Here is a 27,265-nt window from a genome sequence, read left to right on the forward strand (position 1 = left end):
GTGCGGCCGGGGCGGAGGAAGGGCACGGCGGGGCCCGCCTCGGGGAGCCGCTCCTGCCGGCTCAGGGCCCGCCCGCCAGGGGGCGCCGAGGAGACAGGACCCGCCGTAACTTCCCCTGGTGCCAACCAAGCCTGGAGCCAGAGCCTGGACTCGTTGCTTCCTGGAGGGGGGGATCTGCCTTTGGTCCTCGGCCAAATACAAAGTTAAAGGAACTCCCCAGAATGTTAGGGGAATCGGGGAATCCTAAAGCCCCACAACATTTTAGATACCTCCAAGAACCTGAGAATGATAGCACCTTAAAATCTTAGGCTTTTTGAATGACCAGAACATTGAATTTAAGAAGCCTTGCAGAACTACAGGAGGTGTCTAGGTAGACTCACGGGAGACTCCTCAAATGCTGGAGCTACAGACTTCAGAGATGGTGAGGACCAGATTGTTGTCCAGCTGCACCAAGTCTGTCTCCAGTTTCTGCCTGAAGGGACAGTGTCCCCCCTTCTCCCCACCATCCGGAGCCCCCCAAGAGTTGCGATGCAGCTCTCAATGCTCCAGACCTCTTTCTCCCTCTCCTAGTCAGAGCTTAGATTTGCCGCACCACCTTCCTGCTCGGCCACCAGGGAGGTGATGGATTAATCACATCATGCAGCCAGGCCAAAGTCACAGCTTCTCATCCAGTGTTAGGCATTTTTCACAAGGCGGTTCAGGGGGGTGGTTGGACATGGCACCCCATCTGGATGTCCCTCCTCATGGAGAGCTGGCCTCCGTTTTCTGTCCCTGGCATGCTCCCCATCCTTCATGCAGGAATATGCCTGCAGAGGTCCGGCTATGAAGGGGAAAAGGTCAGGGAGATGGCCCTGGGCAGAGGCTGGAGGTCCCCAGTTGGAGCCTCCCTGCCCATGGACAGAAGGGGTGTGGCAGACACAGATCCCAGGGAGAGTGTAGCCTGGGAACTCATAGATGATACAGGGGCTTCCCTAAGAATGGGGTTAGGAGTAAGAGTTCGTCCACTCTCCAGGAAGGAGAGCTGCTCAGAGTGAAGGGATCTGGGACACCTTTTGGGGAGGTGGCCACTGAACTGAACCTCTAAGAGTGAGGACTTCTAAGGAAGGATGACAGTGTGGGCAGAGGGACAGGCCTGAGCAAAGACCCCAAGGGATGTGCTCAGCGGCATCTGGGCAGCAGACGCTCCAGGGGACCGAGGCAGCAGAGGTAGATGGTGGGGTCTGTCCGGGGAAGGCTTCCCAGGCTGGCAGGAGGGGCACCCCAAACCTGCCCTCGGAGGTTTGGGGCCTGGGGCTTGGGAGCTGAAGAGTGACTTGCGCCTCTCCCAGAGCAGTTTGTGAAGACCATGGTGCTGGTGGTGGTGACATTTGCCGTCTGCTGGCTGCCCTACCACCTCTACTTCATCCTGGGCAACTTCCAGGAGGACATCTACTACCACAAGTTCATCCAGCAGGTCTACCTGGCACTCTTCTGGCTGGCCATGAGCTCTACCATGTACAATCCCATCATCTACTGCTGCCTCAACCACAGGTAAGTCCCACCCTGCCCCTCTCCTCCACCCCCAGGACCCCACAGCTGGGCTCCGTCTGGGCTCAGCTCAAACCTCCAGCCTTGTTCCTGCCTGAGCCTGAGCCCTGCTGTCACCCACCCCCACAGTCAGTTCACAGCACAATCCTTGCTCTGGCCCAGGCCTAGCTTGAGCCCCACCTCCTCCCCCAAACCTTGTCCCCTTGCCCAGGCCATAGCTCTCACCATCTGTCTGTTCCTGCTGTCTCTTTTGGAGTCTATGTCTGGGACAAGGAGAAGAGAGAAGAGAGGGCCAGAGAGATGGAGGAAGGGGAGAGTGCAGAGGGAGGCAGGACGGACAGAGAGCCAGATGAGGGAGGGAGGGACTGACATCTGTCCTGACAGTTTTGAGAGCTTCCAACTGAGGATTTTCCTGGGACCACGTGAGCAGCCCAACCCCAGGGATTTGAAGCACTTCTAGGAGGCTGGGGCCAGTGCGAGGATGGGGCAGGCTGCTCTCTGGAAAGATGACAGTGTATTTCTTGTCCTTAAGGGGCTTTCGGGGCAGCTGGAAAGTGACCTTGGCAGAGACAGCCAGGAAGAAGGGGGCCAGGATCTCATTCCTCCCTATGACATCATCTGGTTCTCAGATGGTCCCAGAGAGGGTCCAGCACTTGCTCTGGGGCACCTGGAGAGGTGGGAGGCCGTGAGTTGGGCAGGAACCCCAGCCCCTGTAGAGATTACCCGGAAGATGGGGCCAGGTGAGAGGAGATGAGGGGTGGACACAGAATCTTGGCCTCAGCAAGACAGTGACGTGGTGAGGTTGGCCCCGGGCCTCTTTGTTCGTGCCTTTTATCACCTCACTGCCCAGGTGTCATAATGCCATTAGGGTCTTTGTTGCTCAGACGTCCCACCCACCTGGGGCAGGCCAGAAGGAAATGAGGAACTATGATTTTTTTGAATGCTTACTGGGTGCCAGAACCCTCTATTGCCTGAGAAGTAAGTAAATAATGGTAGAGAGGTAGGTGTTATTCCCATTATGCAGATGAGGAAACTGAGTCTCAGAAAGGAAAACTCTCCTGAACTCATACAGCAAACAATGGAGCCAGGACTCCATTGGAAGCCGGGATCTCCAACACCCGGAATCTTTTTCCCACGTCACACATTTCTCTTTCATGAGACTATGAAAGTGAGAACTTGGAGACAGGGACTGTCACACCAGCTAGGGGCCACCCTCCATGCATGTTGATCGCTCTCCTGTGACCTAATGAAATAGTCTCTGGGAGTAGGAACAACAGCCCAGCACTCTGTAAGATCCTAAAATCACTTCTGAATCGTTCGGTATCTGATGATACCAGCTGTAAAGTAGGGCAGGTATTCTTGGCAGGATTCTTTATTCATTCAGAAAATGCTCACCAAGTGGCTCCCTGTGCCTGGCACGGTCCCATGCACTTGGGATACACCCGTGAGCAAGGACAAAGATCCCTTTCCTCGGGGAGCTCAGATTCCAGCCAGGACAGACAGACAAATCAAAATAATAAGGAAATCACAGTGCGACAGGTGATAAGCACTATGGGGAGCAGACACACCAGAACCGGGGACGGGAGGACAGGAAGTGCTGAGGGACTCGGGTAGCAGGCATAGGGGTGGCACTTGAGCAAAGACACGAGGGACTGAGTCAGCCCTGCAGCCACGTTCCAGGCAGAGGGAACAGCCAGAGCAACAGCCCTGTGGTCAAGGTGAGAACTTGGACTTAAACTCTGATGTGGGGAGCCGCCGCAGGGCTAAGCAGGGGAGACACCTGCTGTGACCTACCTTTCAAAAGAAATCAGTCCAGCAGCTGCCTTGGAACTAGACCATAGCGGGGAAGGGGAGAAGCAGGGAGGTGGCCTCAGGGAGGGCACTGCAGTCATCCAGGGGAGAGATCTGGTTTAGACCAGGTGACATGTAGTCGGGGTCTGGATATTGCTAAAGTAGAGTTTGCCAACAGAATTTGAGGGAGGGAAGGTGGCAAGTATGAGTTGTCAAGGACAACTCCTGACTGGACAGTCAGAAGGATGGAGCTGCCAGCAGTTGTCAGGAACTGAGATGGTGAAGACTGCAGAGGAGGGGACTGTGCTGGCCGGGGTGGGGAGGATGACTGGAGCTTGGGCTGTGACATGTCGAGAGTGGGTATGAGGGGCACTGAGCTCACAAATAGGCACTTGCTGAGCCCTACCATGGAGTCTGTGGAGCTACAAGTCAGGAGCCAAAGTAAGGTGGGCTCTTCTGGGACACGGAAGCCCGCCTCCCCAGGAAGAGACAATACGGTTCTTTCCCCGCTCTCACGCACAAGGTCTCGTTCATTTCTGCCCCACTCGGAGCAGCAGCGTTCTCTTTCTGCCTCCCCTTAACTCCTGTTTACACACGGACCTTCATTGCTGCCAGGGGGAGAATTGTTTATTTTGCAAGCAACACTTGGTAGTTCCATGTGTGAATATTCTTTCAAAGCAGTTCCTTGGGAGAGCAGCCTTATTTCACCAGCATTGCCAAAGCCCCAATTTTTTTTAAACAGACTCCTCTTTGAATACTCCTTTAGAAGCAAGAAAACAAGTCTAACAAGAAAATCTTCTTATAATAATTTTGTTTATATAAAAATCTTGTTTTTATACTAATTATAAAATTGGTTTTTTATTGTTTGTTATAACAAATGGTCTAATTCAGCTTTATCACCCACTTCAATCACTAGATTTAGCTCCAAAATACTTTTGGCTGTTTCCAAAAATCAAATCCACTAAAGAATGCCTCTTTCAAGAGACACTGAGCAACGGTAGGCTCTTTGGACTGGGGCAGTGACTTTCCTCTGGAAGGGAGATAGTCTCTTGGGGTGGGGCAGCCACATGATGGCTCCTGTACCCCTCACTCCCTTGCTCAAGGTGGCTCTCCCTCCCCCAGGTTTCGCTCTGGATTCCGGCTTGCTTTCCGTTGCTGCCCATGGGTCACGCCAACCAAGGAAGATAAGCTTGAGCTGATCCACACTCCATCCCTCTCCATGAGGGTCAACAGGTGTCACACCAAAGAGGTTTTGCTTACGGCTGGGGATGTGGCTCCCTCTGAAGCTACCAATGGACAGGCTGGGGGTCCCCAAGACGGGGTGCCTAGTGAACCCTAAAGCCTTGTGCCTGGCTTCAGGGTGAGGCTTAGCACCCTTTGAGAAGTGGCCAGGTGAGAGGACGAGATGTAAAAGTTTGGCCCATGCCCCACCCTTCAATACACCAGTGGAAACAAGATGGGGTCAGGACTCTACAAAGGATGCGGACTCTAAGAAGACTCAGCCACCACCTCAAAGAGCATTTCAAGGGGTCCGATAAGGTTCGGAGAAGACAGTGTGAGCTAATGCTTATCTAGTCTAGGAGTGCAAGCTCCAATGCCTTCCTGGGGGCACACAACATAATGAATAATTGGATCCAGTATAAAAGAAAAGCTGCAAACATGATGATAGAAGGCAACTATCTTCTAGCCTCAGTGTTGAGGTGATAGGGAATGGGAGGGGAGAGGCATCTAAAGGGGTGGATCCAGTATAAAAGAAAAGCTGCAAACATGATGATAGAAGGTAACTATCTTCTAGCCTCAGTGTTGAGGTGATAGGGAATGGGAGGGGAGAGGCATCTAAAGGGCACGGCAGCTGCTCAGCTCTAGACAAATGTTGCCCTGTGGCAATGGTAGCCCACTGTTGCCAGAGCTTCTAAATCTTTCAAGAGAAGCTGGAAACCCAGAGTAGTATGTGAAACCTACAGACTTGTTAAATTTGGTTCACATTTTTACAAACTCTGGTTAAACCCAAAGAAACATATCTGTGGGCAGTAGGCAACCATGACACTGATTCATTACTAAAGCTAAAGACAGAAGGAGGAAGCTTCTTATTTTGCCAAGCCCAATCGATGGCTGTGAGTCAATCCAGGGCTTTTCTCCCTCAAAATCTAAGAACTTAGAAACAGCGCAGTGTAGACACTGGTTAAGATTCAAAAGAATCAGCTGTGTTTCCCCAGACAAATCACGCTGACCCTCAGCCTCTTCCTCAGCCTAATGGCAAAACCACCTCACAGGGATGTTCCGAGAATCAATGGAAGCGATGCCTGTAAACCAGCAGGCCATGCACAGATTAAGTGTGTAATAAACAGTAGCCATGATTTTTATTACTCCTATGCCAGCCATTTCACACAAAAGCCTCCAATAAATCAGCAACACAGCTCCCACCCTCACCTCTGCAGCAAAAAGAGCGCCAACTGTCCCAACTCCTAGAACGCTCCAGGCCTGGCCCAGTCCACCCCAGGGATGCACCTCTCCTCTCTTGCAAGCTCATCCTCCACACCCCAGGGCCTATCCAGAAGAACCACATAACACTGTAAATGCACATCAGAAAGTTTAATGTTATCTGTGTTCTCCATAAACACCACTGTGCCGTAGACACCGGCACCATCAGTACCCCAAATAAAGGGACTCTGATCTGACCAAACCGAGTGGGCATGCAGTTAATCCTGGAGGAAGCTGTAGTCATGGCTTGGGACATCACAGGGCACCCAGATGCAGATGGATGTGTAATCCACCAAAGGGCTGTGGAGAGAATCCCAAATGGCAGCCATGGGATGGAACGGTAATCTCCTGAGGTTGAGGTGGGAGTAGAAGGAAAAGAATCAGATAAAAGCTAATTTCCTACAGATGGGGCCAATTTAAGATCGGGGAGGCGGAGAGTGCAGGAACTCTGCCTCCCTGGGCTGCTTCAAGACTTCATCCTCGTTAGGGCAGGGGGCGTATTTTCCCCGTCATCTTGGGGTTGGCAAAGAGGGAGCTGAAGGGCAGGATCTGCTTGGGGTGGCACTGTCCTCTCATTAAACTCAAGCAGCTCCTGGAAGCCAAGTTGACTTTTTCTTTGTTCCAACTACAAGTGGGAGGATGGGTTGTTGGAGAACAGAGGCCTTACATCTTTTACCGTCTTAGAGGTGCTGGGGTGGGGGCTGCAGGAGCCTCTCCACTGGGGACTAGAATAGGGATCTGGCAGGGCAGGTGCTGGGAGATAAGGCGAGGCTACGTGTGTGATATTATGCAGGGACACAGTATCAAAGTCTTGGTGCCGAACCAAGGCTGGGGGCCAAAGGCCATAATCTTTATTTTAAACTCTCCTCTCCCCACCCAGAAGGCCACAAAAATCCCCAGTATTTGGTTTTCACCACATCCCAAGACATCCCCCCACCTCCCGGCCAATAAGCATCACTCAGGTCTTTGAACTGGTACAAAGTTTACTAGGTCATACAACATGGCTCACAGAAGCGATGGCAGATTCCAGTGACGGCATTGTTGGTTGGTTGGTTCCTTTTACTCAAATGGAGACAAGACATGTTCCCGCAGGACTGCCCACCTCCCCCCACGAGACAAACAGAATGCAAGAGTGTCACAACGTGGCTAGGACTGGTTCCACGGACACACAATTTAGTGGCACTGACACATCCCGATGGGACACCAGGCCACAGTGGGTGTTGGGACAGGAAGAAGCAGCTAACACTATGTCCACACTAGCCCTTCAGGCCGTGCCCTAAGAGTGGAGTCCCGGCAGTGTCTGCTGGTGATAATACATTTCACACAGGGGAGGTGACCCCAAGGACGGGCTTCGGAGGCCCAGAAGGCCTGTCAGGTGGTGTGACTTTTCATCTTGAGCCAATAAATAACTCTGCTGGATGATGGCAGACAGTAGAAACGGAGGCCACGACAATTCACACGTGGGATCCAGGTCGAAATCAGATCATGCAGAGTGGCAGGCAGGTGAGGGGGTCCGGGTGAGAGATATTATCAACAGCACACACTCTATTTTGTACCCTACGTTATACGCCAGTAGTTGGGTTTGTTTTCCTCCCGCCGCAGTGGTGGCGGGCTCCAGTGACAGCGGCGTGTCCCAGCACAGCTGGCCGGGAGGAAGAGGGGGTCGCCGCTCCAGGAAAGAAGTGCTGGAAAGGCAGCAGGCTGGGGGGCCTGGGCTCTTAGCTGCTCGCTTCTCGTATCCGTACACCCACGGCCGTGATGAGTGCAGCCCCCTTGCCACTCCCATCTTCAGACAGGAGGAAGGACACGGAACACTTTGGTGACAGTTCCTTCACGGTTTGGTACATGATTCTGGAGAAGCTGAAAGAGACAAAAAACAGGAGAAGGTAGGCAGAGGAAGACGAGGAGAGCTGCAGGGCCCACCTGCAAACACTGAGGTCCCCAACAAGCAGGAGGGCAAACGAGACAGAGGCTGCCGATTAAAAGCACAGTGGGTAACTGAGACTGGTTGGGAGGAATGTGGATTCCAGTCATCCTATTATCACGACTTTCAGCAGGGAGGCAGAACTGAGAAGCTAAGAACAAGCTACTCTGTGTGGCTTATAAGGACTCAGGCATGAGTAACTCAGACACACATATCCCATCCTCCACTCTGGAATTCCTGGGGACCCAAAAATGAAGCAGGATGCCAGGGCCTAGGCACGGACCACTGAGGCAGCCCATGCTGGTCGAGTTGGGAGTGAACATTCCCCACCCCCAGCTGCAGCTCTCCGAGACCCCCAGCCCACCACCAGCAACAGCCTGGTGGCATCCAGCAGCTACAGCCAAGAAAGGGCAGCCCCCCAGGGAAGGATCATCTCTGAAATGAGAGGTGACTCTAGGTCCTTGCATTTTGTGCTGAAAATGAAAGACAGGGCCAGGCGGAGGATGCTTGGGGATGATGGGGCTCTGAGAAGTATTAATTACCCTTTGTTGAGCACCTAGCAGGTGCCCTGTACTTTTTATACATAGTTTCTAGTCCTGCCAGTGGCTATTATCCCATGAGGAAGAGGAGATTCTGCAATTAAGCAACTGAGTACAGCTTCTAAATGATGGTGCCAGGATTAAGTCTGACAATGTATGCTCCAAAGCCTAGCTCTAAACCACACCCATGTCCTGCCTCAGTTGACAGTAAGGACAGGTATTAAGGTGCAGAGACAGAGGTGAGGATGGAGCAAGACAGATGGTTCCATTCCAAGCCATGGCCATGAGGTAAGCAGGTAATGTCTACCTTGAGTGGGGTGTGGCTTATAAGTAGGGTGACACTGTGGTCTGGTTTATCTGAGATGGTCCCAGTTTGCCTATGGTCCCAGAGTAATTATCAGTAGTACTCTTTTCACTGGCAAACATACCCAGTTTAGACAATAAATAATATGGTCACTCTATTTCTAAGAGCCAAGCTTTGGGACATATAGTCGATCAAACAGCAGATGAGGTCACATGTCCTTCTCTGGCACAGCGTGTCAGACACTTGACCAAAAGGAGGCCACTTCCTATCCCTCCCTGCCATGAAGACCAGTGCTCCTGCCCTTCCAAGTCCCGACAAACTCTGATTCAGCAGGTGAATAAGACAATCTCCTCATTTCCTCTCTCCGGCTCAGCTGCAGCTAACCAGGCTGATGGGTAAGCCCACACCCCCTGCCCTCTGTTCTCCCTCCACACTCCCCACCTAAGGGGGCCCAGGAGGAGCGAGGAGAGGGTCATGCCATGCCACTGGTGTGAGTTGGCAGTGAAGCCACTTCTCTGGGCAAACGAGACAGACTCTACAAGTGGCTCATTACCTTGTCCCAGACAGGTCCCAGTCCTTGAACGCACTGCCTTCAGGCTGGCTGTGTCCCAGTGAGGAATTTCTCTGATGGGAACCACACCCCGATACCCCATAACCCTAAACGGAACCTGCCAGTCCAGCAAGCTCTGCCCATCCCAACCAGAAGCCCGACTCACTGTGGATGAAGCTTGTACAGCGTCCCATCCACTCCCACAGTCACGTTCAGATGGTCCAGCCCTCTGTTCTCACGGATCTTATCCACCACGGCAGCCATGCCTGCGCCACACAGCTGCGCAGCCCTCCTGGACACCACCCCGCACACAGTCTTGACCAGGATACTGTCATCGCAGGTGCTGTTCAGACCCAGCTGCTGGAGGATGGCCCGGACCTGGAGCAGCGCTAATCGGTCACTGTAGTGGACAAAAGCCAGGGGGCTGGATAAGGCAGGACCCACAGGAGCAGCCTGGGAACCGACTCCAAAGGACCAGCCAAATCATTGCATGTACCCACAAATAGGGTTATGGGGTTTTTTTCCTTCAAAATAACATTTATTTGTTTTGTTTTTTGTTCTGTTCTAAACGATCCCCAAAGTATTACATGTTAAATTGTAGGAAATTTGCAAATCTAGAAAAATAAAAATTGGAAAATCAAAACTATCCACAATCCCAATACCTAGGAAAATGCTATTAACATTTTCATATATTAACAAATATATTAACATTTTAAAATATATTAATATTTGAATATATCTCCTACAAATCTATTTTTCCTAGATGACATTTTAAAAATGGTATTGTTCCCATGATATGCAGAATGGGATCATCCTTTATAAGTGGCTTTTCTTTTTTCCTAGTTCGTACATCTAAAAAATTTCCCACTACCTTATCTGAGAGCAGGACAAGAAACAGCTGCAATAGTTTTCCATTCTAGAGATGCACCGTAATTTAGTTTGGAGAAATTTAAGGTATTTGTAACTTTCTACTATTACAAAGTAACATTTTGGTGAAGTTTCTTGTTAATAAATCTTTGTGTGCAACTCTGGTTTTTTTCCTTAGGATACACTTCTGGGTCAAAGGGCTTTTCCTTGTTCGTTTTTTGGCAGCTGGCCAGGACAAAGGGCTTTTGATACACATTGCCAAATCCCTCTCAGAAAACTGTGTAAGTTTACTCTCTCTCCAGCAGAGTATTCTAACTTACTTGTCCGCAGTGGAATTTTTGACACTGTCATAAGAATGGCATCAGAACACTGAGGTTCAGTCTGCGCTCTTCTCTCTTAGTGAGGATGACCTTTATTTTTTTTCTTCATTTGTTTGTCGGCCATATGAACTACCTATTATATTCTAAGACTATTTTTTTTCTCCTGGGATATTTGTCTTGTTCCTATTAAAATGGAAGAGATGACGATGATGATGATGATGATGATGATTATAAGACCAGCCAGTCTTTTTTAAGGACTTACTTTTTGTTTTGTTTTGTTTTGGCAGCTGGCCAGCACAGGGACTGAACCCTGGACCTTGGTGTTACCAGCACCATGCTCTAACCAACTGAACTAACAGGACAGCCCCTTTTTGAGGACTTACATATGACAGGTGCTTTACATACGTTACCTCATTTACTCCTCAACCAACCAATGCATGTATGATTATTCCCATTTTAAAGATGAGGAACATGAGGCTGGAGAAACTGAGTAACTCACTCAAAGCACATAGCCAGTGGGGCAGGACAGCTCTCCAAATGGGACCTGCCAAAGCTCTCCCCCACCACGCCATGCTCTGCATCTTGTCACATACAATCAAATGTTTTCTTCAGTTTACAGTTTGCCTTTTAAGTTTGATTACCAATTTTTTTTTAACTTGCCAAGCTAGGTAGCTATATTTGGCAATTTTCCTTTATGATTTCTTTCTTTGCTATTATGCTTAAAAAGATTTTCCCCACCACTTCATACCCATTAGGGTGGCTATTATTAAAAAAAAAAAAAAGACAGGCATCGCTGAGGGTGTAGAGAAATGAGAGCTCTTGCACACAAATCGTGGGAATGCAGAATGGTGCAGCCACTCTCAAAAACAGCATAAAGTTTCCTCAAAAAATTAAACATAGAAATTATTAGGCCTCAAAATCAGCTTAGCATAAGTACAGCCATGTTAACCTCTTCCTCACCCTGTCCCCTACCCCCTCCCTTTCTCTTAGTAAGTGCTTTCTGAGAAAAACCAGATTTTGTGCAAACATTTACTGCCAGTGGGATGTAAAATGGTGCAGCCACTATGGAAAACATTATGATGGTTCCTCAGAAAATTAAACATGGAATTACCATATGATTTAACTATTCCACTTGTGGGTATGTACACACAATAAGTGAAAGCAGGGACTTGAACAAATATTTATACACCCATGTTCACAGCAGCATTGTTCACAATAGCCAAGAGGTGGAAGCACCCAAGTGTCCATTAATGGATGAACGGATAAGCTGAGTGTGGTATATACACTCATGCAATGAACATCATTCACCCTTAAAAAGGAAGGCAATTCTGTCATGTGCTACAATATGGATGAACCTGGAGGAAGTATGCTAAGTGAAATAAGCCAGTCACTAAGGACGAATACTGTATGATTCCATTTATACGAGGTTCTTGGAATAGTCAAATTCATAGAGACAGAAAGTAGAACGGTGGTTGACAAGGGCTGAGGGCAGGGTGGAATGGGGATATTGTGTGGTGAGCACAGAGTTTCAGATGAAAAACAGTTCTGGAGATGGACAGTGGTGATAGTTAGACAACAATGTAAATGTACTTAATGCCACTGAACTGTCTGCACACTTAATGATGGCTTTGCCTGGGCAGAAGCAGTATGCAGGCTTTGCCAGGTTATCATGCAAAGCCAACATCAGGTTATCCTGACTATTCTAAGAACAAGGTGGTGTTTGCACAATTGTTTTGCTTTTTCAGATCCCTTTTCCTCCTCCTCCCACAGCTCATCTTGGAAGACGGCAAAGGCAGAATGAGGTGTTCACTCCACAGGAAAAAAGTAGGAGGATGATGGAACGACTTGCCATGGGGCACGTGGCCACTGAGCGGCTAAGCTATGCCGTCCCAGCCCCTCTTTCAGATGAGTTAAGGGTGGGCTGGCTCCTTCAGTACCACCATTTGTAACACACCTTTACCATCCTATAGTGGAATCCATATAACCTACTTACACACATAATTTCAAATAATATAATGTGCCGACATAAAGGAGAAAGAAAGGAAAGTAATTTATAATAAAATTATATGATTTGAATATGCAAATGCTCAGGGCCTGCTACCCCAGAGGAGAAAAACCCTCACAAATGGTCAAAACACTCCCTACGGTCCCACCCCCCGCATCCCGATCACTGGCCAGGCCAACCTCGGATGGATGGACACTGGCGGGGAAGCCTCTGCCCGCTCACCTCTCAATCTGAGAGAGAAACTTGGTCTCAAAGATGCCCCTGGTCTTCAGCGTCTCAGAGATCTGCCCTCGGAAGAGGAATCCCTTCTTGGTGAAGTCAATCAAGATGTTGCGGACAATTTCACCCAGGTACATACCACTGATCATCTTCTCAAACCTGCGACAGAAGGAGGGTGCGGGGCAGTTACGCAAAGTAACCAGGAGCACTGTCAGCCCTCAGCCTCACAGGCACTCTGGGGCTCTTACTGCCCCTCAAGGGCACCGTCAGTGGCCGTGTGCCCAGCCCTGTGCTCCCTGCAGAGGCAGAGGGAGAACAGGAAGGACCAGGGAACCCTTCACCTCCCATGTCAGACACAAACCACCAGCATTCTTGTCTAACTGATAGACCACCTCCTCCTCACCTAACTTCCTCTGCCTGGCCAAATCCCACCCCACCTCTCAGCTCAAAGGCCACTTCCCCAGAAGCCTGTCTCACTGCCTCATTCCACCACTGCAGTGACAATCCCAAGAGGACAGGGAATGGGTGTCTTGTTCAGCTCTGAGTCCCCTGACACAGCACAGTGCTGGGCCCCTAGTAAAGTGCTCAGTAAATATCTGCAGAATAAGCAAATGACCGGACGGAGTCTTAAAGGGACAAGAAGACCAAAAGGGAGGGCTCCTAGATTTTTTGAAGATCTGCAAATCCCGGGAGTACTGGTCAAGCACACAGCAGAGTGATAAGGCCACACGGGTGGGAGAATTCAGGTCCACAACACAGCTGAGGCCAACCTGTTCTTGGGGATTTTAATTTCCTGTCCTCTCCGTGCTGAAGGGCCTCAGGAAATAACACAGGATTTAAATGCTTCCATGGCACACACCCAAGCCCAGTGTCCCCAAGCTGAGAAGAGTCCACTGGAATACGGATGCTCCAGGATACTTCAGAAGATTTCATGCGGTCCACAAAAAAATATGAACCAGCATGGAAAGAGACAGAGTGGGTATCACTGCCAATCCCCATCCAGTCTCTCAGTTTGGTGCTGACATGCCTTTAACTACTCCTTCCAACACTTGCAGATCTCTCATTTAACAAAGAGCGTCTTAGTTTAGAGTCTTTGGTAGGCGACAGAATTGAATAACACCGTTCTTCACTATATTCATTGTGTGGTTACCATCTATTTATGGTAATCATGGTTTCCCTTTTTTCCTCCCTCATTAAATTTAATATAAGCTGACTTAAAGAACAACATTAAGTAAATAACAGCATAGGCGGTGTTCAGAAAAGCCAAAAATCTTGAGGCTGGCTGGGGAACGACTTATGTTGGGAGGTGCTACTCAGCCCTTCTTTCTGGACCTGGGGACACAACTTGAACCAAGTCTTCCTGGCTATGGCAGAGGACAGCCTGATTCCTCCTGGGGGCTGGAGACAAAAGAGTCGTTTGTCTCATTTCGGGGTAGGGCAGACACTGCCATTTCAGACACAGTCCGAGACCTGAGCTGCGAAGCTCCACACAGCCGCTAGGTGGTGCAGGAGGCTCGTGGTGGGAAGAGTGAACTGAGAAGGGGCCTCTGCCTCAGCCCTGACCCTCAGCCCCACGCCCGTGTTATTCTGATAGGGAAGAAACAAAGAGCAAGGGAAAGGCCAGAACCTTCCAGCATGAAAAAGTCCCCAAGAAAATGGTGGCCACTGTCCCCTATCCGCTGGGCATATTCCTGGGCAGAGGTGGCACCTGGACAGGACATCAACCCTGGGCCATCTTGTACCGTGTCACGGTCTCATCCACCTAAGATCTCTACTGTCCTTAGACCAAAGCCAAGGTCAGGAGTGAACCAGTAGGACCAGTCTCCAAGCCTCTGTCCAGATCCTACTCCTACTAGAAACTTCTCCCACTGCAAGAGGCAGAGTGCAGCCAAATTCTCTTCCCATCCTGACCCTTAGGTGCCTCATCCACCAGCAGAATTACCTTTGTTTTCCCGGGTTTAGAGAATATTCGTCCACCAGTCTGTCATAGTTTGTTCTGATGTCATCCAGACACCCATTGTCCCCGAAGGCTCCCCACTCCATGTTGATGCACATCTGCCCCTCGTTCCCCTCCACCATCTCCACGTTCTTCATTTCTTCCATGTAGCAGGCGTTGCTGCCAGTCCCTGAAACACACAAGGGGGGAAGAAATGGCCATGCCACCATGCCTGGGGGTCTCACAACTGCGGCTAGGGCCTGAGATTCTACAGATAAGGGGCACATTCTTGAGATGAACAAAGTAATAGCTTCGCTTTCCCAAGAAAGCAAAAGTTTTCCAAGAAAACTTCAAAATATAAATGGAGAGTCTGAGTTAAACCACCCAGAGAGCATTTGATCACCTTCCATCACGAGAATACTAAGAACTTCATGTGTTTACCTGTCCGGGCAGGGCCCTATTTATTTTCATAGAAGACCATCTTACAACAAAGGGATGTGTCTTCAATGGCAAAGTTTAGGCAATATTCAGATTGGAAGAAAAAAATACTTATCTACACCACATGCACACACACGCACACATACACATACATATGCATACATATATATATGTATTATATTACAGGATTGTCTACTATCATACCACAATGTCCATTTATCTTTTCTCATCAGAGAAGGTCACGGACTATGCCTGCTCAATAAACCTACCTACTTGTTTTGGACTGAAGCTCACAGTTAGTTCAGGGCAGAACAGTGCTCCAGCATTTCCAGGGTGCCTCTCTAAAGTAATGGTTCCTCACCTTTTTGGTATCACAGACCTCTTTGAAAATCTGGTGATTCTCCTGAGCAAAAAGAACATTTCTCCAGGTGTACCCACACACGGCGCACAAGCAATCTGGCATATGGTTTCAGGGGCTCAGGAGCCTCTGATTTCTATTTCTGAACTCCCTAGAGAAGGGCTACTCAGAGTGCGGCCCCCAATGACCAGGGTGCAACCACAAACTGTTTGCTGTTCCCAGTCCCTGATGAGCTAAATCAAGAAACTGAGAGTAATTGTTCTAAAACTTTCATAGCAGTTTTCATTGCCATGGCATCCAAGTTTGTGTTCATTGGACTTGTCTCATTGGAGTGGAAATTTAAAAAGCAATCAGCTAACCAAGGAGTCCTTCACACAGATGCTTTCATATACCCCTAAGCCACCTGCAGAGCCTCAGAAGCAGATCCTAACTCAAGAGGCCCAGGGTGGGCCAAGGCTATGCACTTCTAACAACTCCCAGAGCTGCTGGTGCTGCTGGCTCAGAGCACCACCGACCCATCCTAGGCAGGACGCAGGTGAACTTTCAGCAACCTTAGGGGACACAAGACATCCCTGTCCAGACCAAAAGAGCTTTGGTCATTTTCATCCTCTTTGAAGACACTTAAGCAGAATTCACAGATGCTTCTGACTGTGTAACCAAGGTTAAAACTAAGAGGAGAGGAACTCCAGAACTGGAAAGGGAGACGCAGTGCAAAGAAAGCCAAAACATGTAAACCATGCTTCTTGCCCACAGGACTTCAGAGTGAAAAGATCAATCAAAGGAGGCAAGAAAAAGTGCCTCTGAATGGAGCTGGAGCCTGGTGCCAGGAGCATGTCATCGGGCTGCCCAGGCAGGAAGTGCAGGCCTGGAGAACATGCTGTGTCACTCCAGCTTTGCCCATTCATAGGCAGAAGGAAGGGAGGGGCTAGGCAGAGAAAGCTTTGCAAAAGAAAGGGGAAAAAAAGCCCCAAAGCAGGACCCTAAACAACCTTTCATCCAGAGCTGCTCCCTAGAAGCCAGAAGTGCTTTGACAAGGAATGAAAAGGTCCTCCCAGCACCAGGAGGGCCATCTGTTGGGGCCTCAGCCACATCTCTAGACACTCAGCAAATGGTCCATGTGGGAGGAGTGACACACCTCCCTGTCCAGGTAGAGTTAGAAGGTGTCGGCTAAGAAACATTTGGGGACTTTCCCAGCATCCCCCAACACTAGGAGCAGGATCAACTGCACAAATGGCTTTCTCACAGCCCAAATCAATATGCTTCAGGAATTATGTGCTCTCAAGGTCCAGATCCCTGATGTGTTTGGAGTATAAAGGGAACAACCTGAGAGCCAACAGATAACCCCCTTTAGTGGCTGGGACCACTCACAGACAGTGCTGCTGGAAGCAAAATGGTGCCCATGGCCACCCTGGCCCTTTCCAGCTGCAAGCACAGTCAGGAGAGAAGGCACTCTCTGCTTCTTTCCTAGCCTCAGGCTCTCACTCTGTAAAAGCCCTACAGAGTTGCCCTGGGTCCAGGCCAGCTCCAAGTGCCCTTGCTGTCCACCCAGGCCATGTGAGCCATTTGAGGCTTTGCTCCCGGAAAGCTCAATTCTTGACAATCTGATCACAGTCATTGTGCAGCATTGTGGGGGTGTTGGGGAAGGGAAAAGCCCTGGAGAACCCTACAGCCTTCGTCCAGCACTGAATTCTGGAGGTGATAAGGGGATGGTACTGACAGACCGACTGTCCCAGAGGACTGAGCTGCTGGATCAAGGCCCCACAAAACAGAAAAACCTCAGCCTTCTCCTCCCCGAGGAGTGAGACTTTCCAGGACACCCACCTGTAATGAGTCCAACCTCACAGGTAGGCTCCTCATAAGCACAGGTCATCATGGTGCCCACCGTGTCATTGACCACAGCCACCACATCCAGGTCAAATTCCTTTGGAAAGAAAGGGACATAGCTTTAGGGAAGGGACAGCTCTGCCTGGTTTAAATCCTTCCAGTTCACTCTGCTGCACAGCAGTCAGAAAATCACTGGTGCATAATCTAAAATAGTTTTTTTTTACTACCCTACAAAAAGACAATTAAATGTTCCTTCACTGACTAAACACCTATTTATGATGTATCTGAAATCTGAGATATAAGGAAGGGGAATTGTTCTACCCATTTTACAGAAGGTCCTGAGTGCTAGAGGGAATCACTGAATAAAGACAAGGGACGACGGCCAAATAGTTCCTTCTCCTGGGAGTTTAAAGTGTGATAGCCTTTCAGAGGGCAAAATAGAAACATCAAATCCATTTCTCAGAATCTGTCCTTCAGAAGTAGTCAGGCAGCTGCACAAAGGTACACATACAGGATATCCACGGCATGACTTGCAACAGCCAGAAAGAGGAAACAACCCAAATACAGATCAAAAGGGGCACATGCCGGCATCCTATGCAGCCAGGAAAAAGAATGAGGCTGGTGTAAATGTAGTGACAAGTAAAGATACCTGTTTCATATTAAGTGAAAAAAGCGAGTTGTATTGTATATATAGTATGATTCCCATTTAAAAAATGGTGTTTGCATTGGCACGTGCATGGCAAGCAAGCTGGAAGAACACACACTAACATCAATAGTTGTGAAATAGGTGTGAAAATAGATCACCAGGTATCTTTTCAATGACCTATTAGACGTTGTCTAGCATATCCTTCCAGGAGCAACTGATCCCTCTTTCAAACACATTCACATTTCATCCTCCCTGATCGCCTGTCTGTTCTTTAGACTGTTGTTTAAACTGTTTTTTAAATTTTCTTACTGATTCCCTAATTAATTAATGAGCTAAATAAAATCTTTGGAATTTTTCATTTTATCTGTTTTCAATGTCCTCCAGCCAAAGGCCACCGGAAACACACCTGCAGTTGAACAAAGTTAGGTTTATTGATTCATTGCAGCACTGGAGAACATACCCCATGGGGCACCTTAGAAACTGCTGGAAAAACTACTATAGAATTTGGGTCTGTCTTGTGGTTTGGGGGAAGGTTCAAAGATGTGGGGCTCTGCTCTGGATTGGATGCTGTCAGGAATCACAGGCAATTCTATGATTCAGTATGTTCTGAGTTCTGACGTGGCTACGGAGTGATCTTATTCCTATCTAAACCCATCATGGCCACAGAGCGGCTGCCTCTGATGTCTACACTCTGGGAAACTGTGTTCAGCAGGAGAGCACTAAAGCCTAGCTGAGAGTACCAGGCTGTGCCGAGCTGTCAGGGGCTTCTTCTTTCTTTTTCAATTTGTATGATAGTCATGATTTTACCTCTCTTAAAAAAATAAAAAATCCTTTAGCAACACAAAAACTGTTAACTCTGGTTTTATTGCTGGCAGTCAAGTGAGGAAATGGAGAGCTTTTATTATCTAGGTCACATGTTTCTGTATTGCTTGAATTCTTTACAACAAGCAAGTACAATTTTTATAACCAAAAAAACCAGTAAAGATTTTTAAAAACATTCTTTTAATGGTTACCTCTCTCCTTTTTACCGTATTATCTAGGTCACATGTTTCTGTATTGCTTGAATTCTTTACAACAAGCAAGTACAATTTTTATAACCAAAAAAAACCAGTAAAGATTTTTAAAAACATTCTTTTAATGGTTACCTCTCTCCTTTTTACCGCATCCCTTAGTAAGGTGACTACATCGTTCCCCACGCAGTCAGTTGCCTTAAAACCCTTTGTCCAGGTGATCAATATTCCCTGAAACATGAAAGACACCAGGGGAGTCCTGTGTAATTGATCCTTCTGGGCAGAACCCAAAATTTCACACCCACCCTCCCAAGTCAACAACCACCAAGGACGCACAGTTAGACAACAGAGTTCAGACACCTGAGGCACAGACCCCTAAGATCTAAATAGAACCCTGAAGGCCCACTCCCACCTCATTGTCCTCACAGCAGTCTGAAATCATCCCCATTGCACAGATGGGGAAACTGAGGAATATAAGTCTAATGGCTACATCCAAGTTCACTCAGCAAATGGCACTACTGGACATGAACCCAGATCCCCCGATTCTTAGCCAGGTGCCACCACTGGTACAACCAACTAATTCCCATCAAGAAGAGTTTGCTGACAACATAAGTGAAGGAATTCGAGATTTTAGTAACACTATGACTGCCTAAAGTAAACTTTAAGTCTCACTGAAGTAAATTTAAAACACCTTCTGGGAAAAAAAGTGCCACGGGTCTGTACTTACTGTGATGAATACAAGATGAAGGTAAAAGCAAACTGCTTTTAAAAAATCACCAGACCTTTAAAAACCACAAAAAACAGAAGTTCATATAGGTCCAATTGCTGAACTCTAAAAGGCCTTAAGAGGAAAAAGGCCCCACATCAGCAACGTGACTGGTGGCTGGATTAGCCGGCTTGCAGAGGCCATGGCCCCGCCTAGCCTCCTAGTGCTGCCAATCAAGGCTTCAGCCCCAGCCTAAGGGCTTGCCTAGGAGCTCTGTGAGTGCAGCCTCCTCCAGGGCCTCCTCCAGGGCAACACCTCCACCTGTGACACACAGAGCTGCCTGCAGCTCTTCCAACAATCTGTTTCCCAGAATTTGCTCCCCATCCCCACCCCTTACTGCACAGTGCTGGAGCTGCTGTGCGAGAACTTGGCCCCCACTAGACTATGGGCTCCCTGAAGACAGGAGCTATATAACCTTCAGCTCTGAACCCAGCACTTAGCACTCAGCAGGTGTTCCAACCCTGATCTTTGGCCTCATTTCATCCCTTTTACTGAACAAACATGTATTAAGTATCTCCTCTGACAGCACACTGTGCTAGGGCACATGGGGACACAGGTCCTTGCTCAGGGAGCATACCATTAGCAGGAAAGAAAGACACAGTCACTAATCACTATCTGCATGAGAAGTGTGATAATCAAGACAACAACTAAAGAAAAAGGGGACACAGTAGACAGTGAGATTCTTTTTGCCTGGAGGACCCAAACTCTTCCCAGAGGAGGCGACTGCGTTTTTTAAAAGAAGAGTGGAGAAGAGCCTCAGAATAGATAGTGTGAAATCAAGCCTGGGTCAACCCACAGTGACAAGTGAGCCAGTCCCAGACATCCAGGGATGGCACTGAGGGTGGAGACAGCCTCAAGAGCCAGCCCATGCTGGCCACAGGGGAGTCGAAGATGCCCAAAGACTGCCACCTGGAAGAAAGAGACTCACCGCATCCAGACTCGTCTGCTTGCAGGGAAATGAGAAGGTGAAGCCCAGAGGCATCCTGGGGCCTTTGATCCCCATGTAGTCCAGGAAGTCCGAGATGCAGGAGACGATGTGGTCAAACAGCTTTAGGAGAAAAGAAGGGATTACCCATGCCCTCTCTGGTTTCATACTTTCAATGCACATGTACAAGCATGCATGCACACCCACATGCAAACATGCACTCTGACACATGCAGAGCAAGCCTGCTTCTTCAGGACCTTCCCAGCCACCAGACTGTCATAAGCCAGGCATGGCTGAAAGTAATCCGGTCCTTTGGTGCCACGAGGGCACAATGCATAGCTATGGGCATCACATGGCAGGTTTTGGTCACCCCATGAGCACCAGTGCCTCCAGCCGTGTGTGATGCATGGACACTACAGGGGATGTAAAAACAGAGCTGTCTCACCTCTTCCCCAGTGCCCTGCATGATTTCAATGGGAATGGCATAAATCTTGTTGTGCATTTCCACCGTTCTCTTTTTCCCACTACGGATTTTCACCAGCAGGACACGGAAATTGGTTCCTCCAAGATCCAGGGCCAAGAAGTCACCATGCTCTGTTGAAGTCAAGAACATAAAGAATGTTAAAAACAAAGTGCTTCCTGGCAGCCAGTAACCCCGAGACTCCAGACTTTCAAGGGGAGAACCCCCCTATTGGATACATGGGAGAAGCAGTAACACCTCGCTCCAGTGCACAGAGGAGGCTGAGAGGAGGGGTGGGCACTAAATCACTGACACCACAAACTCTCAGCCACACTGGGAGGACAAAAGGCCACAGCTGAACCACCTGTTTCAATAAATAAACGAACTTCAACAGGATTACCCTCGCTCCAGTGCACAGAGGAGGCTGAGAGGAGGGGTGGGCACTAAATCACTGACACCACAAACTCTCAGCCACACTGGCAGGACAAAAGGCCACAGCTGAACCACCTGTTTCAATAAATAAACGAACTTCAACAGGATTACTAAAAGCCTGACAACAATACTCTGAGTTTAGGGAACCCCATACAAAAATTAATAATTTGTCTACATATGAGTATTTGCAAAATGGCCACAAATCACTCCCTTCCCTGCACCCATCCTTCTTTGCAATGTGACTGCAGTTCCTCCCACCAAAAGATGGAGTCTATTTCTCCTCCCCTTGGATCTGGCCCAGCCCTATAACTTGCTTTGGCCAACAGAGTGTGGCAGAGGCAAAGCTGAGTCAGTCCCCAGCCTTGGGCTCCAAGAGGCTTTGGAGTCTTCCCTCTCCAACACAGACCCTGCTTTTAACACGTGCACAGCCAGTGGCCCACTGGAGGATGAGACACATACAGGCACCCTGCACCCCAGCTGACAACCAACGGCTGGACATGTGTGGGAGACCCTCTGAGATCAGTCTCTCAATTGACCCAGCAACTGACTGCAGATGCAGGAATGACTCCAGCAGAGATCAGCCCAGCCAGCCCAGATGAACAGAACGACCCTGCTGACCCTAGACTTATGAGCAATAAAAAATGGTTGTTGTTGTAAACCCTAAGTTTATAATGCATAAGAAGTCACTACACGTAGGACATATTCATATCACAAACATTCACCACTCCAAGGACCCACGTGGAAAGCTCTTCAGATTCCCCACAGTGCTCAGCTCCAATGAGAACCACTAAGGTTAGCATTAAGGATTCTATTCTCCAAACTGCCTGGGTGTAGAAACCCTTAGGACCCCATCTGCCTCATGCACACCCTATCAGGATTTAAGCAGGTACACTGTGTTTATCCTTCTACCTGCTTACCTTGTTTGTGAAAGAACCTATCCAGTGCTGTGGGATTTGCCCAGCTTTGTTCTTGTAAGAACACTTTCTAATTCTGAGCAGGGATTTGGTTTTAGAGAGAGCTCTAGCCTGGGAGGTCCAACCAGGGGAATTTAACTGCCCTGAGTCGCACACATGACACATCAGTGGTAAAAATGCAAAACAGAGGTTTGAGAGGGTTGCCAGCTCTTACAAAATCATGCATCCCCAGTGCAAGAGAATCCAGCCTCGCCAGCCCTGCTGCAACTTGGTCATTGGCATGAGCAGGAGAGGCATGGCAGCTCCCGACAAGCACTCACCAGTCCCATCTGGAGTGCTCCGGACAAAGGAGGGCAGCATCTTGACTACAGCCTTGTCATGCGTCTGCTTCTTCAGCCCCAACTCCATCTCCACCCGCATCCTCCTCTTCACCTCCAGCAGCATCTCCTTGGTGAGGTGGAAGTGGGCCAGGGTCTCCTCTATCTGCCGGTGTTGCTCGGCCAGCCGGTAGGCCACCGCGGTCACCATGGCGGCCCCCTTGCCGCTGCCACTCTCCGAGAGGAGGAAACGCACATCGGAGTCGGGTACCAAGCGCCTCAGAGTCTTGTGGAAACGCCGGGAATACCTGCAGGAGGGGGAGGGGGCGGATGTGCCACAACAGCTGGATTGAGCCATCTGTTGGGGACCTCAGGCACCCCTTTCTTTCACCACATTTTAATTCCATTTTCTACACTTGTTTTGTTCATTGCAAGTCGTAGACATCCACTGTAGAAAAGTTAGTAAATGCAGACAGATAAAAAGGAAAAATGAAACTGCCCATCATCATACATAAAGAGGAGTCTTATTATCATGAGTACCGCACACAAAAAACTTGAGATCCAAAAAGATTTTGTCCTCTACCATGACAAGAAGACAATACAGCAGTGATCAAAAGCACAGTGTTTGAAAGTCAGATCCCAAAACAAAGGTGAGCTCCACCATTTCCACATCAGGTGACCTTGAGCTGGCCACTTAAGCTTGGAGTAAAGGAGGATCACAGTATCTGGTGGACCATGATGTGGTGGGAACTAAATGAGTTCATTAAAACGCTGAGATTAGTACCCTGAGGAAGGGTTCAATAAATAATCACTTTTTTATTTTCACTTGGTTCTTTCCCTCTCCCCCTAAAAATCTGGATATTTCTCAGTGGCTAGAAGAGAACTTTAAGACAGGACACAGTAAGACACAGAACTTTCTCAGAGTGTGTTTGTGGCCTGCTGTAAGTATGGAAGGCTGCCTGCCAGAGGAAACAGGAAAAAAGTTCCCCAACGTAGTAACAATGGTCACCTCCAAGGGGTGGGATTAAGAATGCTGCTATTCTCTCTGTAACTATCTAAAGTTTCTAAACCGAGTATGTGTACTACTTCTGAAATGAGAAACATTTTATCAAAGTTATTTTTTTTAAATGTGATGTTGCAGATGAAAAGAGTTCTGCAGATGGCTGGTAAATATGAATGTACTTAACACCACTGAACTGTACACTTAAAAATGGTTAAGACAGTACATTTTATGTCATGCATATTTTACCACAATTTTTAAAAAATGTTTAATGTGATGTTGCAAGTTGCTAGGCTTTCTTATCCCAAAATTAGTCAAGAAATTCCAAAAAAAAAAAAACCTAAAATAGCTAGTTTCATTATGAAGAATTTTACAAATACTTTAAGAATATAAAAGATAACAAAATTATGAACTTGGGAATAACATCACTTAACTAGCTGAAACTCTGCTCTCAGAAACAGAACTATTTAAGTCAACATTCGTTTAACTGTCACTAGAGCTGGGCATGAAGGTATGGCATCTGCAAGAAATATAAAAGATAACAAAATTATGAACTTGGGAATAACATCACTTAACTAGCTGAAACTCTGCTCTCAGAAACAGAACTATTTAATTTAAGTCAACATTCGTTTAACTGTCACTAGAGCTGGGCATGAAGGTATGGCATCTGCAAGGCCACTTTACATGCACATTATACATGCACAGGAGGAAAAAAATCTGAGGTCTATACCAAAAAAAATCACATCACAGGCAGTTATTAGTTAATCTTATTAAATAAATACATAAAATTTATCTTTGGCCTTTTGAAAATGTACAAGCTATATTCTCACTGGCCAGGGAGGCTGCTGAAGCCAAGGTCAGCTGGCAGGTGCATGGACCCCTCCCCCAACTACTTACAACTTACATCTTTCTGGCTCATAGAGGCAAAATGTCAACAAGTTACCTGTTTAAAAAAGTAATGCCTAAAGGTTTGGGGGATTTTAACAGGAGCATCTGAAACAAGAATGTGGATACTGCACCTATGACAGGCTGTAATGAGGGCAAAGATCTTCCCTACAAGATACAGACACGTTCCACCCAGCATGCCTGGCAGCTACACAATAGTGAGGTGCAGATGCGACACCACCGAGAACCAGCTGGGGGTGACACTTCCCCAGCGGGCAACTCTGATCTCTCTTCCCAGAACTGGGCATCGTCTTGTTTGCCAAAAAACATTCGCTGGGTGCAAAAGTCTCATCTCTGGAGAAGGCCCTCAGCCCCAATGGGTACAGAGAGCCAATGACAGCAAAGGGCAGACTCACTGTGGGTGCGTCTTGTAAAGGGACCCGTCGACACCAACCGTGGTCCGCAGCCTGGGTGTGCCCTTGTTATCGCGCAGGCGGTTCAAGATGGCACCCAGGGTGGCGGCCACCAGGTTGGCCGAGCGAAACGAGACAATGGTGCACACGTGCTGGACCGAAATGCAGTCGTCGTCAGACGGCTCTACCCCCAGGCGGGTCAGGATTTCTTTGGCATTGTTGAGGCCTTCCTTATTCCTGTGAGGTTAGAGGCCAACACTTAACACGCTAAGGACCACAGCAGCCCATAAGTGCTACAGCACAGAGGCTTCAAGACACCAGAAGGCAGAACCCCATTCACCACGTGTGTATGCATGGGATCAAGACTGTCAAGTGCCTGAGAATAGTCTAGAAGGGTTCTCCTCCACAAGGAATACCAGGTAGTGGGAGGAAAACTGTACCAGGCTGGGTCATGGTGTGTCCAGTGCATGGAGAGAAGTGGGAAGGCCAGACCAGGTAGCTCCTGAGCAGGTGGAGAAATATCTGCTTCCCCCCAGGGCTTAGCGCTCATGAGGCCCGGGGGGTGGGGGGGCTGCTGCTTGTGGGGTCTGCAAGTTGCATCCTTCCTTGATGTTCTCCAGTCAAATTTTAATTTTCTGTATATACGTTTTGCATATCTTTTGTTGGATTCATTCTGAGGTAACTTTTTTCTTTTTGGAGGCTGGCCAGTACAGGGATCAAACCCATGTTCTAACCAAGCCAGCCCCGAGGTAGTTTATAGTTTTGTTACTATTGTAAATGGTGTCTTTACACACACACACACACACACACACACACGTATACACACACACATACACTCTTTAATGGACCACAGTAATGTTCGATGTTGACAACAGGGAAACCTGGGTAAGGGATATGTAGGAAAACTCTGTACTATCTTTGCAGCTTTTCTTTTATTTTTTTTTAAAGACTAGTCAAGTGCAGTAGTGAGAAGAGGGGAAGAGGAGAACAAGGAGTTCAATCTGACACTGACTGTGACCAACTGACTGAGAGAGCTCCCTACTTTTGGACCAGCCTCTACAGCTTTTCTGTAAATCCAAAATTATTCTAAAATAAAAAACTTATATACATATTTTAATTATTGCTAATAGTTAGAAATACAATTGACTTTTGTATCTCATCTCCGGAAACCTTTCTAACCTCTCCTATTATTCTATTTATTTGTCTGTAGATATTTTTGGGGTATTCCATACAGACACTTACCATTTGCAAATAATGACAGTTTTACTTTTTGATTCTTAAGCTTTTTTTAAAACACTGGCCAAGATGCCAGTACGATGCCTAATAGAAACTAGAGATACTGTCTGGCCCCTGATTTTAGAGAGAATGCTTTTAACATCTGCCCTTATAGGATGTTTATAGAGGTGTTTTGGAGGCAGCCTTTATTACAATATACATGCTTTCTTGAGCTAGCTGGGTTTATGTTTCTTGGTAACTAAAGAGCCAACACCAGATGCAGGCCAAGAGCAAGGCAGGCATTTTCTGACTTCGCCAATGACTTTGAAGACAAGCCAAGAGCCTCCCCCGCTCCCCTCCCTTCCCAGCCACCAACCAGGAGGCTTGTGATGAGAAATGGCTGGAAACTCAGTAGCATGGCTCCCTGATTACAGCAGCCTTGCACCAATTGTTCCTGAAGGATAGAGATCCTAGGACAAGCTTCAGCACATGGATGCAGCAGAAGAGTAAGTCCAGATAAATCCTGTGCCCCTTCCAGCAGCCTCCTTCTCTAACCACAAAGACAGTTGATGCACATCTTCTCCCAGGAGCCCTCAGAGCTATGAAGCCACTGGCTCTATCTGAATTTCCAGGACCACAGAAGGAACCATGGGAATGAGCACTTCATGCAGAGTTGAGATGGCATTGCCAGCACCAAGGATGGCAGCAAACAAGCCTCTTCCTTACACAGGTGGCCACACGGCTACAGGGACTCTCCTGAACCAGGAGTAGAACCTGGTGGCACAGTGAAGCCAGACACAGGACAGGAGTCCTTTAGACTTGGATGCACCAGACTACACTGGGATGAGGTTTGCCTGCTTCCCTCTCAGTGAAGGCCTGTGAATTACAGTTGAGACAGAGAATTCTGGGTTTCTTAGGTGATGCTGGAAGGCAGCAGTCAGGTTGCTGGCCGGACTCTGTCCTGTCTCATCTATTAACCAGTGTTTCTCAAAATTGCACGTCAGGGAACATTTCTGACTGTTAACAGGTGTTTCCTGAAAGAATGTGCGTGTGGGTGGAGGTGAGTTTCGGGTATAAAAGATGTTTGAGAAATGATGAGTTAATCAAAGTGAACTAGGTTTTCTTTAATATGCTTTTTTCAGGGAACGTGTAATCATCTTGAGGTCACTAGAATTCCCTGGAACACAGTCTAGAGGAGG

The 27,265-nt window shown here is 48.1% G+C and overlaps 2 protein-coding genes across 2 annotated transcripts in view; one reads left to right on the forward strand and one right to left on the reverse strand.

Annotated features, from left to right (window-relative positions):
- TACR2 (tachykinin receptor 2) overlaps positions 1–4,657 on the forward strand; it is a 16,303-nt gene extending 11,646 nt beyond the window's left edge. Inside the window, exons 4-5 of the mRNA XM_008587684.1 lie at positions 1,334–1,530; positions 4,441–4,657. Coding sequence (XP_008585906.1) covers positions 1,334–1,530; positions 4,441–4,657 — 414 coding nt within the window. The remainder of the gene's footprint in view (positions 1–1,333; positions 1,531–4,440) is intronic.
- Positions 4,658–5,895: 1,238 nt separating this feature from the next.
- The window catches only part of HK1 (hexokinase 1), a 71,451-nt gene continuing 50,081 nt past the window's right edge, over positions 5,896–27,265 (reverse strand). The window contains exons 9-18 of the mRNA XM_008587685.1: positions 24,855–25,088; positions 22,557–22,861; positions 20,876–21,024; positions 20,434–20,553; positions 18,875–18,970; positions 17,081–17,180; positions 14,470–14,653; positions 12,531–12,686; positions 9,283–9,516; positions 5,896–7,659 (exon numbers count right to left, since the gene is read on the reverse strand). Coding sequence (XP_008585907.1) covers positions 7,518–7,659; positions 9,283–9,516; positions 12,531–12,686; positions 14,470–14,653; positions 17,081–17,180; positions 18,875–18,970; positions 20,434–20,553; positions 20,876–21,024; positions 22,557–22,861; positions 24,855–25,088 — 1,720 coding nt within the window. The 3' untranslated portion in view covers positions 5,896–7,517. The remainder of the gene's footprint in view (positions 7,660–9,282; positions 9,517–12,530; positions 12,687–14,469; positions 14,654–17,080; positions 17,181–18,874; positions 18,971–20,433; positions 20,554–20,875; positions 21,025–22,556; positions 22,862–24,854; positions 25,089–27,265) is intronic.

Source organism: Galeopterus variegatus, unplaced genomic scaffold (assembly GCF_000696425.1).
Source record: "Galeopterus variegatus unplaced genomic scaffold, G_variegatus-3.0.2 Scaffold4496, whole genome shotgun sequence".
Taxonomy (NCBI): domain Eukaryota; kingdom Metazoa; phylum Chordata; class Mammalia; order Dermoptera; family Cynocephalidae; genus Galeopterus; species Galeopterus variegatus.